This window comes from Coccinella septempunctata, chromosome 2 (assembly GCF_907165205.1).
Source record: "Coccinella septempunctata chromosome 2, icCocSept1.1, whole genome shotgun sequence".
Lineage (NCBI taxonomy): Eukaryota > Metazoa > Arthropoda > Insecta > Coleoptera > Coccinellidae > Coccinella > Coccinella septempunctata.
In genome coordinates, this window is record NC_058190.1 from 9,268,544 (window position 1) to 9,290,977 (window position 22,434).

Below are 22,434 nucleotides of genomic sequence, written 5' to 3' on the forward strand. Positions count from 1 at the left end.
GAAAAAACACCTTTGACGTACCTATAGCAGATAACCATATACTCTTGTTTCCTAGTCCAAGCTCTATTCGTTGTCCATAATTTAAAATTTTTGTAAATTTTTTATAGATTGCAAATAAAAATTTATCTCATCCAACAGCGTATTTGATTTATACCAATCGATTCCAAACAATGTTCAGATGAAAACTAACATCCTGGTCACAAAACACAACCATCTTTTTGTTTTGTCGCTCAGGATGTTTGTTTTCTGTTTTCAACAAGGTCAATAGTGAAATTCAATACAAGGAATAGAATTCGAATTTCGCGTCCCTCAATTATAAAACAGATAACTGTTATTAAACAGTTTTTCTGTATTGACAATACGTTTTCAGCGCCATCTGATTGTCAAAGGTGTTTTCACTGGCCAAAATGTAGTCGGTTTTCAGCACTAGTGAAATGAGGGCTACACAATAATCTTCGCTTCTATCTGTTTTTAAGGTTGAGGAATCTAAACGTGTAAACAACGTATAAAATGAAAAATATTACGATATATTTGCACATTCAACGATAATAAAAATATTAACAAACACAAGGATGATCGCAATGTATCATTCCAAAAAATACAATAGGAAATGAATTTCGAAAGAAATATGCAGTGAGATATACGAGCCGTTCACAAGAAAAGCTTTTTATCCTCCAAACACTCGTCTTTGAATGGAGGTAGTACGAATATTCTCTTACTCATGTAAGCTTCAATAAAAAAGGCACTTTTTGAGTTATGTCACAATATAGCAGGCCCGAATTTTGATCTTAAAACAGTAAAATCTTTTTTTCAATAGAGCGGAATTAGGAAACATAACAAACGTTTTATTTGACTAGAGAAAAGTACTGTTTTAAAAAAATATGTACAAGTCAGAGATTAAACCCATATCAGGGTCAGTTTTCAAATTACAAACAATTCATCTCGATCATTTAACTATGTGTGCTCACACGTCTGTCACTTACCGAAGGTTCCTCTCCAAAAACACAGGCGACTTGATCTTCCCCGTGTTCATGCAATCACTGTAGCTCTCTCTGTACATGCTCCATTTTTTAGTCTCTTCAACTCTCTTACCATCATCGTTTTCGGTGTCCAGTAGTTCAATAGTCATTCTACAATCTTTTTTGTAAAAGAATATTTTGAAGCAATTTTCATCCTGCACCGCCTTCTCGGCCGCCCTCTGATACGCAAACTCGGCGTGCGCTCGTTTGTAGGCCGTTATGCACAGACCTCCAGTGGCGCCCTTCTTCTGTTCCGATAAGAAGAGATCCGTGCACGCTTTTGCCGTTTTTTCGGACACACAATGTTGCAACTGTCTGACAGCATTAGACACAACTTTGTCCAATGTGAAAGCAACGTAAGCGTAGATGCCAAACATTTCACGGAGAGTATCTTCGTAAGCGTTCGCGTCCATATTGCCGTCCAACAGATTTTTCACCATTTCTAAGAAGGCAGGATAGTATTCTTGTACTTCAATGTGGGGTTTCGGTTTTAACCTAAGAGATATTGCTGTGCTTTCTTTTCGCTTCGGCTGTTGTCTCGCTTCTTCCTCCGCCAATATCACAGATCTTTCATAAATTTTAGACAGTCGATCGCATAAAATTGCGTGTAATCTAAGAAAAATATACCAATTATTGTTGCCCATGAAGAGAGTATATGCTTCCTCCTGGAAAAAAATACGAGATTTACAAACATTTAAGATAAAATACATGAGGAAGAGAAAAACTCGAGATCAATAAAATTGATTTGTGTCAACACTAAAATGATAGTTCAGCGTGTTGAAAAAAGTACTCACTGGATCATTCGTTTGGGCGTGTGGAAGTGTTTGTTCTTTTGTATTAGATTCAGGTTCGGCTCTGTCCGATTCTGATCGTACAGGCGATTTACCACAGTTCGAGGTACTTTTAGAATTTCTATTGCTACTAGGACTACTGTTTGGACTTTCACCTTCTTCTTTCTCATCTGAAATTAAAAGAAAAATGTAAACTGGATGCGACCGACATGGATTTCTTGTCAACTCAGAAAACATATTTTGGATTACAGAGAGGAATAGTCAGATTGGTAAATTCTCTTTCAGAATGAAGTATTTTATTTGAAATATCTTCAAAACACATTTCAAGCCATTTTTCCTGGGAAAATCATTTCAAGTACTCGCAAAAAATATTAATATGGGGATTTAATATTTCAAGGCTTTGTTTCTATTTGACCATTTGGGAATATCTGCGCAGATTACTTTACTTAGATGATAAAGGACAACAGATTGGTAACGGTGATTAGATAAACGAAGATGGCTTCTCGAAAATAACCTGATTTTAAATGGTAAACAAGACATAACCTCATTCTTTGACAGACAAGAGTGCCGAAAATAGTTCCATTAATGAGACAATCCTCTGTCTTAGACACAGTGCATATACATGAGAGGCGCTGTTGCCACAGTGTACACCAGAAACATTTTAAGTTTTCATAATTAGCTATGCCACTCCTGGAAACCTGCCACGGAAGTTTTTCTGAGCATTAGATACATATACCATTTTAACCTTCGAAATAAGCTTCTAGCGGAATTCTCCTCAATAAGGAATACTCCTGCTGACGAAAATGATGTATTTTGTATGAAATATCTTTGAAACGTCACATTTTAAAATAACCATTTCAACCGTTTCCCAAAAAAATATATTTAAAGCAATTAAAAATGAAGAATAAAAATGGGTATTTAAAATTTAAAACGTTTCATTTCAATCGCACAAGTTGGCAACATCGACTAAAATATGCCTTGATAATAAAGGACAACAAATACATTATCTTGATTAGATAGACACAGATGGCTGTCTATGAAGTCTGCGACGAACGAGGAAGGTCGTAGAATTTTATGGGATTTTTATAGCCGGTTGCAGTTGAATCTCGCCAGTAAGTACGCGCCTGTATATCAACATCTGTTATTTTATAAACAAGCTGATCGGACATGGTTCTTTTTATTTTCTAGTAGGCGATGTTGCTTAATCGTAAACTTGAAACCAAGCGATTTAAATTTTAAAACCCCGTATTTGAAAAATGATTTTGAATAGTTTCCGCGGTGCATTTGAAAAAATCATTAATGAAATTCATTTAATTATTCAGTTTAAACTTGCATATGCAGTGATAACCCAAATTGAGGAGAATTCCCCATTGTCAAATATTCATTAATGAGCGTTCAACTTCCAAGAGTTGAGATCTTCGAATTTCTTGTATTTTCATGGTATGTAATGGTCATCATGAGGAAACTGGAAGATGTGGGTGGAAATTTGTGTTCGGAGTAGATTCATCTATAATACATATTTATGCATATTTCGAAAATCATTCCATAGGATGAAATTACAATTATTTTTTTTGTAAATTTTCAACAGCCTGTATCTTTACAACCGAGGGGAATTGGAAAAAAGGAAAAGAAAAAATTGTTTTTCTTCAACTCGGGAATGTTCTGTTGAAATACATAAGTCAAAGACCCACCCTGTATAATAATTTCGTATACACCAAGTTATACAAGACTGTTGAAGCATGTAAAAAGTCCATTAAAAAGTAAAACTAGACAGCGCCTGAAGAAACCTTGTCGGTCCGTTGATCAGAAGACTATTAATTCAGAAAAAATGTTGAAATCAACAAGTTAACAGAGGGAATATTATTTAAGAAGATTATATGATGAATTTTTTGCAGCACATACTACTTCCTGATTGTGCATAAAAGATAAGATGATAATTTCCTGCTAATTATGAGATTATGATTTTGATTGAAAGCTGTAAAAATAAGTTCCCAGTGAAAAATATCTCCAACAATTTCCATTTTTGAAATCAAATTATCAACAAAAATAACTGTACAATGTATCCCATTTCCATAGTTTCCATGTTACGACTTAGATTTTGTGAAGCTCAAGTTGGGCTATTTCGATAATTCGCACTTTTATTGTTATTTGTGATGAAACAAACGCGATCCTCCATTTTTTTTTCTCATACTCAGTATAAGTATGTAGTATTCAGTAGAGTTACGGCAATAACGCATAAGCTTAAAAACAGCTTCAACATACTGATGTAAGATACAATGTATGAAAGAATTCTCAATATTACTATGTTGAAAATTTGCTGATTTAAATTATGATTATTAATTCTATATCATATCAAAAATATTTCAACCCTAGAATCTCGTTTGTCAACTTGGCAACATTTGAACGTTCAGAAAAAATATCATTTATTTATATGAAAATGAACGATTCAATTGGGTTAGGTTCGAATCTGCCAACTCTTGTATGTAATAAAATAAACAAGAATAAACAATTACATACTGGAGATTAATATAAGTGCTAATATGGATGATTGCAAGCTGAATTCGTTATTTTATTATTATCGAAAATGAAATAAAATTTAACGAAAAAATATTGAATATTAATAGCTGGCGAAATTGCAGTAAATCATTTAATGTATTACAAAAAACACTTTGTTCACAAAATGGAATCGAAAAAGTGAGTTTATGCTTGTTTTTCCAAGGTTAAAATGGCGTAATTTTTCACGTCAAAGTCTCGCCCTTTATACACCGAAAAATGCGAATCCTTTGAATATCAGTAGTAATAATTTGCTATCTTCACCATGAAGAGAAATTCAAAGGAAGGAAAATATCACAGAAAGCTTTTGCTCAAACAAAATTCTGAAAAACAAAGCGTCCAATAGATATCCTAGTTAGGATATCTATTTAAGTAATCCGTCTACACATGTATAAGAAATTGCTAATATACCAGTTGAGAAATATCAAGAAAGTCTTGATATTTCCATCAATTTCAAAGTAAAAAGGAATTCCTCACCTTCTTCATCATCACTCAGATGCTGCTTGGGATGAAAAAAGAATTCTGGTAAAGTTCTGAAGAGGAATTGTTTTATTTTGTGCTTCTCACTTTTTTGTATTCCCGTTTGTCTTTTGACATTATGAATAAGTAAATTAGTGGCATCATCTAAAATGGTGCGATCTTTGTAAGGAATTACAATGTGTGGTCCAGTAACAACCTCTCCACCTGATTCCTCATTCTGTTCATGCCTCTAAAAAAAAAAAAGATTCAAGATAAATAACCAACATTTCCAACTATCATTGCATCACAAAAATGACTCAATATCAATTACTATCAGATAATTGCAGCAAATTGCATATTAAAATTTTTGAATCTAAAATATTCAGTTTTTCAAGAATACAGTCCAGATGAAGGATCGGAATATGGATATTTCAAGACGATTGTGTTGTCGTTGACTACAGAAGAAGTCATAGCCTGCTGAGTACAGTTATAGAAGTATTACATATTCCTTCGGGTAAGTTGTGCATGACACACTCTGATGTATTGACTGTCGGAAAAAAAATCTTCACGAAATATTACAGTTCTTACCTCATCGAACAAAGTCTCTATCTCATTAAACAGGCTTTTTGATCTCAAGGCTTTCACATCAGTTGCCTTAAAATTCATGCCCTGATGGTCCAAACTCTTCAGATAATATTTTTCATTTTGTTCACGCCAAATCTTGTTGAATCCTTTTTGGGCTTCCCGCCATTCCACCTCCTTAGATTTCAAACGAGTTAAAATTGTACCGATTGCAGCAGCAGGATTGCACTTTAATCCCTCGATAATATCTTTTGCTCTCTCACCATAAATCCGTTTCAACGCTTTTTGATGGAGAATTGCAGAACTTCCGCCTAAAACGTAAAAACATCGATTCTTCAAAATGAAAAAAACACAATGAAGAGAGGTCTGGGGCAGCACCACATGATGATGGATATATTCTGCCACCAACAAAATTACAACATATTTCACAATATTCCATAAAAAAATATTTAAAACGATAGTATAAGTATTAGAAATCTTTCCATCTCAAACATTTAGAATCTAATAGATAACAGACACTTTAAAATGCTCTCAAATCGAAATCTAGGTATTCCTTGATAGAGTCACCTCTTCATTGACCAATATTTCCTTGAGCAGTGCTGCGAATCTCCTCTAGTTTTCCTTACCACCACATCGGTAGGTTCAAAATCGCTACTTGTGGTGTGTTCATCGATAGATTACACAACTAGATGGAAATTATTTACTGCTTCTGAATCTACGTCTTTTAAAACGAAATTAACGATAATTGTCTTTCGACAAATTTTTTCTTCAAATAAGAGGGCGCACAATAAGCAGCTATGGACACCGCTGGAGCCGTAGCTACTGTTCAACAGCTCTAAGTACATATTTCACATACATACAAGGTGTTAGTGAGTAAGTTCGATAAACTTCAGTAGCTGCTTTTACATGGAAAAATATTTACAATTTGAAAATGCTTCGTTTTCCGATATACAGTTTTTCTGTACTACATATTTTATTATTGCTCTGAAACCGGGCGCCATATGCAAAAGAATAAAACGAGTGTTTTTAATGTCCTCTACTTTTGTCGATAATAAATAATACAGTGTATCAAATAGATGAAAAATACGCGTTAAGAAGTTTTACCTATTTTTCAAGTTTGAATGTCAATGGCGTACCACTTCTTCTTTTGAGAAAATTGATTACTAGTAATAACTACATTTTTTGTAGAAAACATATTTTTGTAGCACACATATGTTAGGAGTTACAGCTCCGTGAAGTGTCACTATTTGTGAAAAAAAAAAGTATTATATTTTGTTATTATGCTAATTATATCAAAATCATTTTGATAAAGGCTCTACTTGGATTTTATATTAACAGGTTGCTCTAAACCTTAACGGATAGGCCGGTAGCGAGAGCACAACTGCTGTCTAGTAGCTGTGCAAGAAAATTTTGATTCACACGCAATTTTTGTTTTTATGGATATCCAACTGATGGTGGCAACACAAATACAAAGACCGCAGAAAGACTTCGTCGATCGAAAAAGCACCTGTCTGTCGATGTCCTTTTTGATGAAAAAACGGTGGTGCATGTTTCACATGAGCGATTTTCAGCCAATGAAAAAATTAGGTTCGTCTCATATCAATGCTGAAGAACAAATGCTGAAAATGATGCCGATGTACTAATGGGGTATTTTCCTAAATTTCAAAATATATGTCATTAAAATCCTTATGACTCGAATATATCGAAATATATTTTTTTCGAATTTTAATATATTGCATTTTGTCTGTATTCACTTACGAAAATTCTGATTTCAGAAGTGCTCTCTTATGAACATTCTACGTCATTTTCACAATCCGGCAACGCCCATCGAGTCAATAATGGTCATGAAAGTTTTCTGATCATCATAGATGTAATAAATATCATGTTTTGTGATCACATTTGACAAGAAAAACAAACAATGACACTAAGACTACGTTTGGCCAGTAAACACCGGTACAGAGCGAGTAGAACTAGAGTTTTATCACAGATCAGCTAGGGCTAATGGAGCCTGTACAAATTGGCAATTTTTGAATGAACGAATGACAAATGTCAACCACAAAAATCATGGGAAAAATTTGAATTTGAATGCAATTTGTTCGAAAATGTATATGAATAGATAATTCTTAGTGTGGATTAAACGGAAATTTTACAGTTTTATGAATAGTTTGTTCATAAGCTGTTTTTTTATGGTTTGTCTCGTTTCATAACCCTACTTCTACACAAACTCCTTTCGCGCCCCACCTTGGGAGCTGGGGCTCATAGAGTTGATTCCGAAAACTCTACTCCGTCTAGAACGAACGAGAACTATTGACACTTATTGTTTTGAAACTGCGTGCCCGAACGAGTCGGAACAAAAAGTGCTGATAGAGTCTACTGGCCGAACGCACCTATATTTGATGCTGTATCTGTGATCGGGGAAGACGTCGATCTTTTAGTACTTCTGCCTTAGCACCAGGCAAAAGTTCTATCTACTTCCGTAGATCTGGTAGAGGAATAACTCCTGAGAGGACATATTCAGCAAGTAGTTTCAAATACGAAGAAGCAGCCAAGCATATTCTGTTCTTGCATGCCTTCAGTGGTTGTGACACTACGTCATCCCTATTCAATCGGGGGAAAATAACAGAGCGGCGGTTCGTGAAATAATAAAAATTTTCAACCAAAAAGATGTTACGCCTGAGCCTGAGCACTTCCGGATATACAAGGAGTGAAAATAATTTTTATTTGTCATTTTTTTGTTTCTGATATGAATGAGTATTTAATGCTAAATACTTCTCAGTTAAAACCATGGTATTCATTCGAATAGTTAACAAAATATCGAAAAAAACTGAAAAAAGAAGATACATGAACACATTATTTTTTTATGCAAAATAACCTTAGATCAATAAAACCCCTCGAAGGTTGTCGCACCAATTAAATAACTCGCTCTATACACTAAACATATTAAAGTATTAAGTAAACTCACCCAAATTATCATCCAATGTAAAATTAGAAAGTTCCTCGGGCTTCATTCTACTGATCTTTTTCTGTACATTTTCTAGAACCCTAATTGTCGCGGCGTTTGTCTCGATCACAACGTCCATCTCGAACCTTTCATCCTCGCATCTGTACATGTATTCTTCGTATTGCGTTTTGCGCGAACCAACAAAAGTGCTGTCCTCAGACCATGTCGGAAAGGAGACCCACTGATCGTTCAACACTTCCTTACACAGTTGGGTTCGACTAGAACTGACTTGTACTTCTTGAGACGCTGGAATGATACAGTAGCTTGCACCTAGCCTTTTGGCAGTTGCAAAATCGATTTCTTGGGCAAGGTCTCCTTTAGGCCTTTCATTTTGAACGGTATTGAATGAAACATTTTCCGTTTCTGAGCGTAGAAAATCTTTGAACCATCTCATCAACTCTGGAAACTTCCCAAGGAGCGGATTGACCATCAATATCAATTCGCCTCTTGTAACAATCTGCTCATTGTACAAGGTTAAGCATCTCAAGAAATTTTCGTAGGTGTCGTAGGATTTCATCGACTTTCTCAACTGAAAAAATAAAAAAAATTTATTGCAGAAGATATTTTCAGGTGATACGATCAAAAAATAATTGGATCGTAGTTGGAACCTTCCAGCATATTATTGAATATGATAACGCCAGATGGAAAATCACGAGCTCTCGAAATTTCTTCTCCCACAGATTTTTTATAATGATAACTAATGAAAAAAAAAAGAATGAAACTTAACTAAACTAAGCAGTAAATGAAGTTAGACACCCAAAAATTGTCTATGTTTGATCAACTATTTCGTCTCTATTTCGTAAAGTTTCGATGATATCGAAAAATAAATGTAACATTCCCTTGGCACTTTCTATGTAGAATGCAGCAGCGAAGTCAAAGATTTTTTTTCCAGTCCGCCACTTCAGTTATATAATGAATAGCAACTTTCATCACTTTTTTTTTAAATATTAACCCCATGTTTTCTTACATATTCGAGTCCCATTTTTTTTTTTTCATAATATAAGTATATGTAATATAAGTCGTGCCTCTAATTGTTCTTCCAATAAAAAAAACTCAAAATCTAGTTCTGTCAAGTCGTCAAGTTTTTTTTTCATTGATAATATGAACTTTATGTATATATGTGTGTCAGGACAGTCAGGTTATGAGAGACTGAAGATCAATTTCATTCTCGGAATGAGGAAATGACGAGAATTTCCATCGCTACTTCATATTTGCCTATACTAGTATGTACTAGCCCAGGCGTCTTTATTTGTGAAGGTGTTTAAAAAGGCTTTGGTGATTATCTACTAGTTGAAAAGTTTTCGGAACATATTCATTTGAAATTTCCTGGAAGTGAGGTATTCCATGAAAATTTTTCATCTTGTCGGATATACTGAATGAAAGTGATTTTCAAACTCACTCAAAATCTGACATGAATATGACCAGCCAACTTGACCGAACTAGTTTTTGAGCTTTTTTTATTGGAAGAACAATTAGAAACACGACGTATATTTCTGAATCAGAAAATAATGTGAAAAAAATATAAGGTTTATATTTAAAAAAAATCTTTAGACTTCGCCACTGCATTTTACAGCAATTCAAAGAGCCGAGTTTTCACTTATGACTTGAAAACAAAAGAAGATAGAGAGATGCGGTTTTGGCCATTACATCTTTTGAAAATTGTGGTCGGAAACATGCCATCCAATTTTCTCTAGCTCCTACGGTTACAGAGCTGCCATTCAATGCCATCGTATTTTGGCAACTCAGTACAGGTTTTGAATGTATTTCTATATTTTGACCTACCATTAGGGAATTGTAAAGGGCCTTGAAGAAAAGTTCTCCTTTTACGAGGATATATTGAAAAATTCTAAGCCTACTATAGAAACGATCAGAAATTCAAAGTCAAAATATTTTATTACTCAACATATTCTCCTCTTAGTTGGATATATTCATTACAGCGAACCTGCAACGTCTCTAGACCTTTAAAAGAATGTTTCTTCTTGCTCTGCAAACCAAACCTCCACAGCTTTTAAACTTTTTTTCAGTTGAGGAAAGAGATGATAATCGGATGGAGCCAAATAATAAGGGAATTTTTTGCATGGCAACATGAGATTTCTGTGCAGGGGCGTTGTCCTGCAAAAACAAAACGCCTTTGGATAGCTTTCCGCTTCTTTTCTCTATAATTTTTTCCCGTAGAGTGGTCAGTAATGTCGAATAGTAATCTCCGGTTATTGTTCTACCCAAAGATTATAGAGTTAGGAAGATAGGAAACCAAGCGTATACACTTGCGGTAGCGCCACCTGGTGGTTCAATTGTTGTGTTACTAATTTGCCAAAATGCCAAAATGCCAAAATATTTATTCGACGGCCATTCGAAGAAACATAATTTGACTTTTGTAAGATTCGGAAAAACATGGCCGTTTTGTTTTGATTCTCTTTCCCCTCGTCGTTTATTTAGTTCATTTTAGTCGCTTATTATTAGTGAATACTTCAGAATCAAAGAAAAATATCTTTGCTCAAAATGTCTTATGGAAACTATTGTATGGTGAGGAACTGTGGAAACTGTAGTACAAAAGATTCTCCGAATATAAGTTTTTTGAATTTACCATAAATATCTGAACGTAAGTATTGAAACTCGTACAATTGATTGATTTTTATTTTCAGTACTCTGAAGTGAATAGGATTTTCAGTATGTCCAGACATTAACTTGGTGAACTGCAGTAAAAAAGTTTTTCCTGGAATACGTAGAGTCATTATAGATTCTTTGAGGTTGCATCTCCCAAATACTGAGCAGAAAAAAGAAATTTGTTCTCTGATGTACGATGAAATTAGTCTATTTGAAGAGTTGCACTTTGGCGATCACCACTTTGTCTATGAGTAAGTGGTGAGACAAGCTGAGGATGGTATAAAAGAGTAAGTCCAAAACTTCAAGTGAAAAAGACAGAGCAATACAAAGTACTAGAGAAACCAACAGGTCGAATTTGGGAATAATTTTTAACTTTAAATCTGATTTTCTCAAAACCACCCAAATAAAATACACTTGTACTCCTAGGCTCTTACACTACAATTTTATACATAGATAGAATAGATACACGTATTTCAATTTATCACTGAATTTTATTATTTATAGCTGGATATATGTATTATTATGTTGATATGCAATTCATGTTATTAGTGAAGTTATTTACTTTTTGGAGTTGAATTGTTATTCTTACATATCTTTACCGACATACAGGTTACACCTATGTAAATTTGTTTTTAATTGTGGTTCTGAAAATTCTGTAACTAATATGTAAAAGAATTCTTGAGATATGTTGTATCGAATATTTGTTCATATTAATTTCTGATAAAAATTTTACAAATTCAATTGATTCTATTAATTGAAAAAAAAAATGTATTGTGTAGAAATTACACCTTTGATATATAACATTTCACCATGTTCTGTTGTGTCCTATATTCAGAGCTCAATTATTTGTGTACAGGATGGTGAATTATTTTCACCAATTGTACCTTCCGTTAAAAAAAAGCCTGACCTTTGAATACACCATGTACAATCTTCAATTTTGTCAAATTTTTCTATATATTTCAAATAAAAAGTATAGCAAATCTAACACAGTATTTCATTAATATTAATTGATTCACAACAATGTTTAGATGAAAAAAACATCTTGATCACAAAACAAAGGCCTATTTTTGTTTTGTCGCTAAGGATGTTTTTTCTGGTTTCGACCAAGTCTACTCGAATTCAATAAAAGGAATAGAATTCGAATTTCGCGCCCTTTTATTGAGGAACAGAATTCGAATTTCGCGCTCTTCAATTATGAAATAGAAAACTGTTATTCAACAGTTCGAGAGCACGATTTCAGCGCCACCTGATTGTCAATTGTGTGCAACACAGGCCAAAACGTATACGCTTTTTAGTACTCTCGATATGAGGCTGTTTCCTATCTTCCGAACTCTATAATCTTTGGTTCTATCCTTATCCAAAAAATCAAACATGATTACTCCATGGCAATCCCAAAAAACTGAAGCAAGAACTTTTCCAGCAGATTTTTGGACACGAAACTTCTTAGGTCTTGGAGAACCAGAGTGTTTCTGGATTGTAGAAATATACCCAAGTCTCATCCATAGTAACAATTCGGTTTAAGAAGTCTATATCGTTTTCAAATCGAGCACAGATCGAACGCGATGCTTCTATCCTTGCACGCTTTTGGTCAACATTCAAACATTTGGGGATCCATTTTGCAGCAATTTTCCTCATGTCCAAATTGACGTGAACTACATGAGGGGTTCAGAGCTGAAGTGAACCAAGTCCATGCAGCCTAGTTTTGAGATGAATGGCTTAGAAGTTGTTTATCACCAAAAATTCAAAAGTGACTTCTTTAGATTTGAAAAGGCATATGCTTACATAAGAATAATAATGAATAAAGAAGTCACTTTTGAGTTTTTGGTGATAAACAACTTCTAAGCCATTCATCTCAAAACTAGGTTGCATGGACTTTGTTCACTTCAGCTCTGAACCCCTCATATGACGAACGCGTTCGTATGAAATATCCAGTGATTCAGATATCCGTTTGAGCCCAATTCGGTCTGATAAAATCATGTCATGAACTGCATCGATATTTTTGGGGACTGACACAGAAACTGGCCTTCCCGATCGGTCATCATCTTCATTGGAAAATTTACATCTTTTGAAGCTTGTAGTCCAATTTTTCACAGTCGCATACGAAGGTCTGATCAGCAAGGGTATTAAGCATATCTTCGTAAATCTGCTCTTAACCCTTCTAAATACAGGTACTTTATGATGGCTCGATACTCCAATTTTTCGATTTTCACAATTTCGGTGGACTTCTACCTTCTTTTAATTTATTGCGCAACTCTGGTTTACTTTTTTGACTTCACACTAACACTTCTGAATTATTGTTCGTTGCTATGGTAACGCAATATTTTTTTTATGTATGGAACTGGTCTAGGCTAAGTAGATATCAATACATCCTCGTAATAGGAGAACTGCAGATACCGGTGTACTGCGTAAAGGATATCTTATAATTAAAATGATCATCACTGACGTGCATAAAGGGACACGAATTTCACGGAGAAAAAACGGAATTTCTTGAAATAGCGATATTTCCATAGCGAATTATTCGCTCAAAAACGGAAAATTTAGGCTGTCTAACAATCACACCCTGCACAACAGAAGGGGTTGAAAAAAATACCCTTCACTTTCATACCGGCCTAGGATTATGTTTTGTATCTCGGGGTGAAAACCCATCACCACAGAAATGTCAAAGTTTAACTATTGCAGCACATAAAACAACTCTAAATTTCCTCCTCAAGTCCCTTTTCTTGAGAAAATAGATTGTCAACTCCAGACTCAGCTTGAGAGAACCGAGGTTTCTAAGTCTGACTATCTACCGCCGGGCAGTCAATTGTCAATTATGTTTTTTTGCAATGTCCAGTGATAGCCATTTGCTAGTAACTCGGGTCAGCTGCGCCAATACTCCAGGACCTTTGTTCCGCCCATATTATTGATATTATGTCATTTTCTTCCTTATCCATGAAATTAGAAATTCTTATAGCAGGTTCCGACATTTAAAAAACTAACTACCATGCACGCCTTGTAGAAATTACATACTTGATAAATCAATTAACTGGTTCAATCATTTTTGTACGAAATAGTAAATACCAAAAGATATAAATTTGTTTAGTCACATTTTACTCACTCTATACAGGGTGTTTCATAGTTCATAGCTCATCTTCGGGTAGGGGACACCCAGACGATTCCAAAACACCTATACCTATGGTGATTAGGGTCTGCAATGCCTATTATAGAAGATATAGGATGTTTTATTCGTTAGTTTCATATATTCTGAAAGCCATAAGCCGGTTTAATTTCCTCATTTTTGTTCGGAATGTACTCGCTGCATATCCCCATCGACTGGTATAGAAAAAAGAGATGAGGGAAAAACGTGACCCAACATAACTAACATCTCTATTTTGAGAGTGGACGTACGATATTTGGGAGTTTATAGAACACATTGAACATATCTCAATAAAAATCTTGATGGCGAGCTGTATAAATTTTATCCGCATGCTAAGGGGAAACGCAATATATAAGTGAATTTTATTTAAATCTGTTTGATGGTACAACTCAAAATTTCACTCGAGTGTATCAAGTGTAAACCTTTATTGAAGTACAATCCTAAAAGTGGAACAGGCTAGCCTTTCAAGACAAATGTATTATTTCTGGTGAAATTAATCCTGAAAAACAACTGACCTAAGTAAGGAGATATAAGAATAAAAAATTCCGAAAAACTAATTTTTTTACTTGATACGTTGCCTTGAATTCTGCCGTTTTATAGATTTCGAACTATTTATAATTTGCAATGTTTATTGATACACTGAAACGAACTCATAATCTCGTGAATCACGTGACTCCTTTTGGTTTAATTTTGTGAGTAAGCGTTCGTGAGCAAGGCAAGATGTGTCGTGAGCGAGCGTGATCGGGCTTGTGATTTCACTCACGTGCCCATCTCCGATAGAAAAGAAACCTGAAATTCAGGCCCGGCTTCGCAAAATTTCATAATACGGAAACATGTCCATGAAACACCTTGTAGAATATAAAACTTCATTAGTAACCCAATTATTTGTATATAGAAGGAAAATTATATATGTTTAAAAATATTTCATAACATTCACTCTTAGAAGGTACTTCTGTTATACTTTCAATGTGAAATTTGGTGAAATAAAATTGAGAATGACATTTTTAGTACTTAGATATCCGAACTTTGGTACGTATTGAATACACGTACGTTCTACGTTGTAGAATCATGACACTGCATATTAGCAAATTGACTGCAAATAATAACATTTTTATTGAATTTTTGAAAATATTAGGGCGGAAATATTGAAAAAAGCGGAAAAAATGACTAAAAAATTCTAAATCTTTTAGTTACTATACATGTTTTACAAGTTCTCATTGATTTCGAAACATTATCATCAATAAGGCAGGTTAAAGACTGACAGGAGTATGAATTATAATAATGAAGACAAATTAGAATGACAGAATTCTACACTCAGAGTAAACTATAGAGTTCCATTAAAGCTCATCAGTACCGCATAACCCAACCAAAAATGTCGACCAAATAAACCCAGTGGGCGCATCGAAGTACTCAATGAAGAGATGCAACAACTGGTATAAGTAAATGGTTTATAAATGTTGTGGTCGTTTTTTTACCCTTTTCAACATTTCCATTACCAAGAAAAGTCACTTTTTTATGATACCGCGTTCTAATTTTGTCGAATGTTCAATGAAAAAGTGCGTCTCCACATTTGACCTGTTAATATACAGTATCACGAGTCAACTTAAGTGTTCTCAAGGTGAACCAACCCAAAGTTCGGACATCAAATACAAAAAATGTAGTTTCTAAATTTTATTTCACCACTTTCAACATTGAATTTACAATTGAAGTATCTTCTAAAACGGAATACGCAGTTTTGAAATACATTTGACCTTATTTATTTCTTCCTGCTCTTTTCAAATAACCAATTTCATGAATTTCGATATATTTTATGGGCTTGTTTGGGAGCCTGGTCTGGATTTCAGGTTTGGCTATACCAGTCGATGGGGATGTGCAGGTAATACATTCTCACCAATATTTAATAAAATATACCAGACCAAACGAACAAAACAGCCTGTATCTTTTAGAACAGACATTGTATACCCTATATCACCATACCAGATTTGGAGTCGTCCGGTCTCCTCTACACAGAGTTGAGTTATGTACATTTAACTATGAAATACCATTGACCCTGTAGATGTTAAATTCCTTGTGATATAAAGGACTAAAATAACAATTTGTAGAGAAATACAACACCTAATGTTTTAGACGCCTACTGACCCATGTTGTATATTCAGCAGGTTTCTACACACTACTTTGTAATACTTCAGAGACAAATTAATTTTTTAGTCAGCATGAAGGTTAGAAAAGAACTGAACTGAAGATTCTAATAGGGCATTTCGGATCAGCTGATATTGACAAGACCCCTGAGGGGCACACAGGTGTTGGTTAGGTTCATGTTATTGTGATTTCGAGTGGTTTTTATAAATCCTCATCAATTTTCTCAGAAAATGTCCTTCAGTGAATATTATTTATCCTTCAATTCAAAGTTATACGATAGTGAATGTTATAGATGGCTTGTTTGCCCCTCAAGTGACCATAGATAATCTACAAGTAACGTTATTCCGAAATGCGTAATTGAGGATGCTTAAACATTCATGATATTTTACATTTCTAATAATTTCGGTAAGACTAATTAAATTCAGGATGTTATGTGACTCGAATAAGCTGGAAAATTGGAAAAAAAGTAGGAAGTATCCACATTACCTTATCAAAAAACGCGTAATCCTTCAGAGTTCCATATTTTCTAGCTTCTGAGAGTGTGCTGTCTCGGCTGGAGCTTAACTTATGTTTCTTCTGTGTATGGCCCTCTCTACAACTCGAATACGGTGAAAGCGATCTTTTCTGACAGGGGGTGATTGGGACTTTAGTAGGTATGCTTCTCTCCACCAGGTTCTCACGGAATGTTGGTTTAACCGCTAATTTTTTGGAACTGTGGAGTTCCGACGATTGAACTTGATTCATATGGCTTGTGGCATCGGGTAGAAATTGTCCGAATTCCGCTAAAAGATCGCTTTGGTTCTCGAAGAGCTTCGCTACTTGACTGTACACCTCTTGTTCTGTCAACTGTTTGCCTCCCAGTCCACCTGCAGTTTCTTTAAGTGTACGTTGCTCCTTCTGGTAGGTATGAAGTATCTCCAAGAACCTCTTATACTTTTCCGGTTGACCTTGGAAGCGATTCTTCAAATGTTTAAAATATTAATGTGAGTACAGTTTTTGAATAAATTGTGAAAAGATAATAATTCAAATAATATTTTATCTATGCAGTGTAAGTTATCGCTGCCAAATTTCAAAGAGTGATTCTACATGCAATTGGTAACAAAAAAATTAATATAGAATATGGTCCAATATTCTCTTCTTCGTGGTATTTTCGGATATAACGGAAACGGAGCCTATGTTATTTCAAATGAGACAACCTATATTTTATTTTTTATTTAAGTAGTTTCCTTGCAGTTTTGGCGCTGTACCTAAATGTTAGAGAATTTTAAGGTATTCCTGATCAAGGACCGCACCTAATGTCCGAAATATTGCATCAATTGACGATTTGTCTTCTTCATTAATTTACCCCCTTGCCACGAACCCAAAACAAGGAAATTTATTATTGGCGGCAGTACTCCCTTCCATTCTCCACAAAATTTGAACTACGGTTTATTTGAACTTCTCCCTAGCCACGCCACGAAGTTGGAGGTATTAATTCAATTGTCTCAAGTTTGAGGTCAAGATAGTCTTGAAAATTTTGATTACTTCTCGAAAAACTTCAAATTTAGATGTATGTTTATATTCTTAGATAGAGATTTTTCTGTCTCATCAATGTTCTATTGAAATACAGTGTTGTTCTAGCACTACTTGTTAGAATCAACAATTTTGAACATCCCTGAGAAACATTCAAATTTAGGTATTTGTATAGTATACATACATTGTAAGATAGAGATTTTTGCATTATATCTAACATTCTGGTAAAATGCAGGGTGTTGTACTAGCACTGTTCCTAAGAATCAATTTTGAATTTCCCCGAAAAACATTCATATTTAGGAATGTACAGGGTATACTCAATTGCTTGATTTTGGCTGTTTCTTTTACTTCCAGACAAGAAAGGTGAAAATGATGTGCGGTTTCCTATGCTCGATTTTCGTTAAAAGTCCATTAGTAAAAACCATTTGATGATATCTTCATTTTTCTTGAAGATATAACTAAATTTTGATATTTTGTCGATTTCGAAAATGTGCAATAACTTCTTTATTTTCGGAAATATCTAGAAATGATAAAAAATTTCTACACGCGCTCTTGTAGAAAGGGTGAAAAAACCCCCTTTTTTTTAAATACGGATCAAACACTTTAACGCGAAAATGTCTCTGATGGCGTTTCTGAATCTCTGCTCTAAATTTAAACCCTATTTATAACTGGAGTCTTGAAAATTTTGTATTAACATATCCCCATACACTTGAAACTAAGTTGGACGCTATCTTATGAATATTTGAAGATTTTGTAAAATGAAAGTATTTTTCTCATTATGACCATTACGTATCATTAAAATACCAATAATTCAAAGAACCCAACTGTTGACTCTAAGTTGTACGCTCTCTGATGAATATTTGTACTTTTTGTAAAATAAAAGTTTCTCTCATATTTTCTCGTATAATGCGCCGTTTTCGAGTAATTCGATGTTCAAAAATTGAAAAGTATCTGTGAAATTTGAAAAATTGGGTACTTTGGCTGAATACAACTCTGTTTCAAAGATCCACAGATGTGTAGTGTCACAGATTTACGTTACAGAATAACGTTCATGAGGTTTGTATATGGAAAGCTCAAACACCATTGTCAAAGTTTTGTGGAGATTTCAAAAATGTAATGAAATACATTTGAAAAAACTCAACTTTCAAGACGAGAAGTTTTAGTTCATTAGATTTCAGTCATTTATTATGGTCCACAAATTTTCAGGAAAAATCTTATTCGGTTCTATAAGTACTTCTAGTGGAGACTTTGCATGAAACACCCTGTGTCTATTCGATGAGGATTTGAAAGACACATAATCTTCCAAATACAATGAAACGTATTTTTGGAATTGCAATCTCAAAATTTCTATTGCATTAGGCACGAGTATTCATTGTAGGATAATATAAACAAGAAGAGAATAAATATTGATTGAAGGATATATCTGGAGGTATATTCTTCCTGAAACTTATTATGGGAAATCACTCAGAAGATACAGGAATAATAAAAAGAAGATTAGACAGTATGTCGACGATTTTCCGAATCGATTCTTGACGTAATTGGATTGCTAAAAAATATAAAATAGAGCTCTTAGAACATAGATCTATGTTCCAAGGTAGAGCTTATCATGTATTCATAAGCAAACTACTCAGAATTTTCCTTCTATCTTAGAGTCTTTAAGAATATTTCATTAATTTTGAGCAGCATAATATAAAATAAGATAGGTACACATTATCCACACAAGTTAAACCAACCTACCTTAATTTTATTGACGTAATTGATGGCATGGTTGAATTCCACTGGCTGGTTTTGAGGGGCTTCTGAATGACCTTGTAGGGCCTGACTTACTGCCGCTTGTGCTGCAGACAACGACAGAGAATTGTAAGACGTCGCATTGTTGGCATATGTGTTCGCATGTTGCACAATAGGTGGTTGTGGTGGTGGTGCCTGAGAAGGCACAGGAGAAATGTGGGATGGTACTGGTACTCCTTGCTGGGTATGAGTGATAGGTTGTCCACAGACCGAAGTGTTATATGTGCCAGAACCTTTCATTATCATCGATGTTTTGTGATGATTTTCTGAGCTGCCAGGCACATTTCCCATGCTGACTGATACATGAAACGCATAACCGTCGTTGTTCTTCTGCACTTCTATCTTATAACCAGGTGGTAGGAATGTATTGAAACCAACAATAAGATCTGGGAAACCATCAAAAAGATTTGAAACCCTTTCGATTACACCTGGAGTGTCGATGCTTTGACTCTTGAACTCCTTCATAATGTCCAGGAAATCATTATACACTTGAGGTTTTGAATTGAATTTGAATTTGACCAGATCCAGATAGGAAAGAGCATCTTCTACTTTCAATCGATGGAAATTACTACCGGGACTTTGCTGCTGAGCCGGCTCCTGAGCAGATGGAGGAGAATTCTCAGAATTCCTGATTTGGCTATGACCAGAATGAGTGACTGTAACCGTCGGCATGGTTCCGTAATTTACGGATGGGGCGGACGGGTATATTCCAGCTTGCATTCCCTCACTGACTACTTTAACAGCGCCTGCTGTTGTGTACGATAAGGTGGATGAATTAGAAATGGGTTGTCTGTAGAGGGTGCTTGATAGAGAACCACCTCCTTCTTTAACTGTTTCATCCACACGCAGTCGTTTCATTTCATATCACATTGAGGGAACTGAAAAAAAAAATTAAAATCAATGTGCTGTTATTTTTCAATAAATAGGGCATTTGAGTAGCAATAAATAACAGGGTTATTCAAAATGATCGTTGCTTGTAAAAATCGATATACAAATGGCTCACTGACTACTGACTATAAAGATTTTTAGGGTTTGTACTCCAAAGGTGCAGAAACAAAAGGGAAGAAGCGAAGAATTCAGAAAGTGAGATATTCTCATTGATACTCAGAAAATAACAAAAATAGTGAAAGAAAAAACATGGTGTTACCAAATAAGTTCAAAACTTTTTAAGGGATAATTAAAAGAGTGAAATTTTAAGTACGTGAATTTGAGCTCTAAGGCATTTCATAAATGCTTTCAAAAATGAGGATAAAATTTTTTTTTCTTTCGGAAGTGCACGACAGTCAGTTGAAGGAATGACATTCTGTGGGCATGTTCTACCAATATAAAGGCTACCTATGAATATTTTTTCAATTTTGTAGTGATCTTTCGAAGAGCATGCAACTCCTTCTCCTTTTTTTACTACAACCTTTATACTCAAAAAATGTCTCAATTTAAAAATAGGATCGTGTTGAAAAAATGATTTATTGCAAATCTTCCCTGATTCGTTTCATGTCAATGGGCTGTCAAGTCGCTTTGATTTCTATAGTAGCCTTCTCATTGGTAGAACATGCCCTAAAATTTCCATTTCTTCAACTCTTCGGCAATTTGGGAGGAAAAAATAATAATTTTTTCCTGTTTTGACAGCTAGTTACTTTCGAGGAAAGTCCTAAGAGCTATAGTTTACATGAAAAACCCCCTTTAATTTTTGCCAAGTAATCACCACCTGAAACCTTACGCACTTATTTGTTGACAATCTGTATACTCCGATAGTCTAGGTTTACAAAACTGAAGAATAAAAAGTAATGCACAAAATTCATTTACTACATATTTTTTAGAAAAATCTGGAATAGGTCAATTTTCCGTCAGCTTTCCAACGAGTCCACACATGGTGACGTTTCCATTTGAAACAAGGAAGTTGGAAGGGGTGGCTAAGGGGTTGAAAAAAAAACACTCAATATTATTGCAAAAAAAATTTGGGTTATTTGAAATCAATCAACGCGTTTGGGAGTTTTCATTTTGAGTTATTGGAGAAATATTATTTTCATTCCAGACCTATGCCCAACCCTGTAGCAGGAACATGAAACCATTTTCATTTTTTGAATTCGGGATATTTCTCAAGCCCATAACACATGTAGATACCCAACAATGAATCAATCAAGAGTTCAGAAAAAACGTGCTGTGGTAAACCGCCAAAACTTTTTTAACTCGAATGGCTCACGGGCGTAGCCAAGGGGAGGTATATAGGTCCTACATAACATAAGTTTCAAAGAGTCTCACTTTATATGTCAAAATAAGAAAAATTTCATTTCAAACCCCCCCCCGAAACTCAATCCTGGCTACGCCCATGGAATGGCTGATCTTGATCTCAAGTAAATCTATATGTAACATTCAACAACAAATTTCGATGTGATCAAGTAGTGGAAACAATTCTGTTCGTTTCATCATTTATCATCCACATAACCCAATTTCAGAATCAAGCCAATGTTCAAAATCGAATTTTCCAACTATGTATTTCATGAAACTGAAAAGAAGTTCATAACCTTCTATGATATCAATCATTTCCATGAGCAATAAACACATACTTAATACTTGAAGATAGAAAAAGGTGCAATAATTAAGTATGCCATTCAAGCTTTAGGACAGACAAATACTTTCACATTTATAATATCTTGCGATCCCAGTATTTATTTAGTATAAAAGAAAACTTATTTTAGATATATCTGAAATACAATACAAAAAGAAGGAGTACTGTACAGTGTACAGCACTCCAGTTCAAGCGCCTAACAGGGCGCATCGGAAGAATGAAAAATTAATGGAAACAACAATTCCGAAGGAATTGTCGTTCCAATAATGTGAGTTAGTCAT

At 34.6% G+C, this 22,434-nt stretch overlaps 1 protein-coding gene across 2 annotated transcripts in view; it reads right to left on the reverse strand.

The window, feature by feature from the left end:
* LOC123306275 (paired amphipathic helix protein Sin3b) overlaps window positions 1-22,434 on the reverse strand; it is a 41,156-nt gene that overhangs the window by 13,184 nt on the left and 5,538 nt on the right. For both annotated transcript variants that reach the window (XM_044888180.1, XM_044888181.1), the window contains exons 2-8: window positions 19,534-20,465; window positions 16,771-17,244; window positions 8,367-8,934; window positions 5,411-5,715; window positions 4,841-5,072; window positions 1,814-1,980; window positions 984-1,684 (exon numbers count right to left, since the gene is read on the reverse strand). In XM_044888180.1, coding sequence (XP_044744115.1) covers window positions 984-1,684; window positions 1,814-1,980; window positions 4,841-5,072; window positions 5,411-5,715; window positions 8,367-8,934; window positions 16,771-17,244; window positions 19,534-20,445 — 3,359 coding nt within the window. In that variant the 5' untranslated portion in view covers window positions 20,446-20,465. The remainder of the gene's footprint in view (window positions 1-983; window positions 1,685-1,813; window positions 1,981-4,840; window positions 5,073-5,410; window positions 5,716-8,366; window positions 8,935-16,770; window positions 17,245-19,533; window positions 20,466-22,434) is intronic.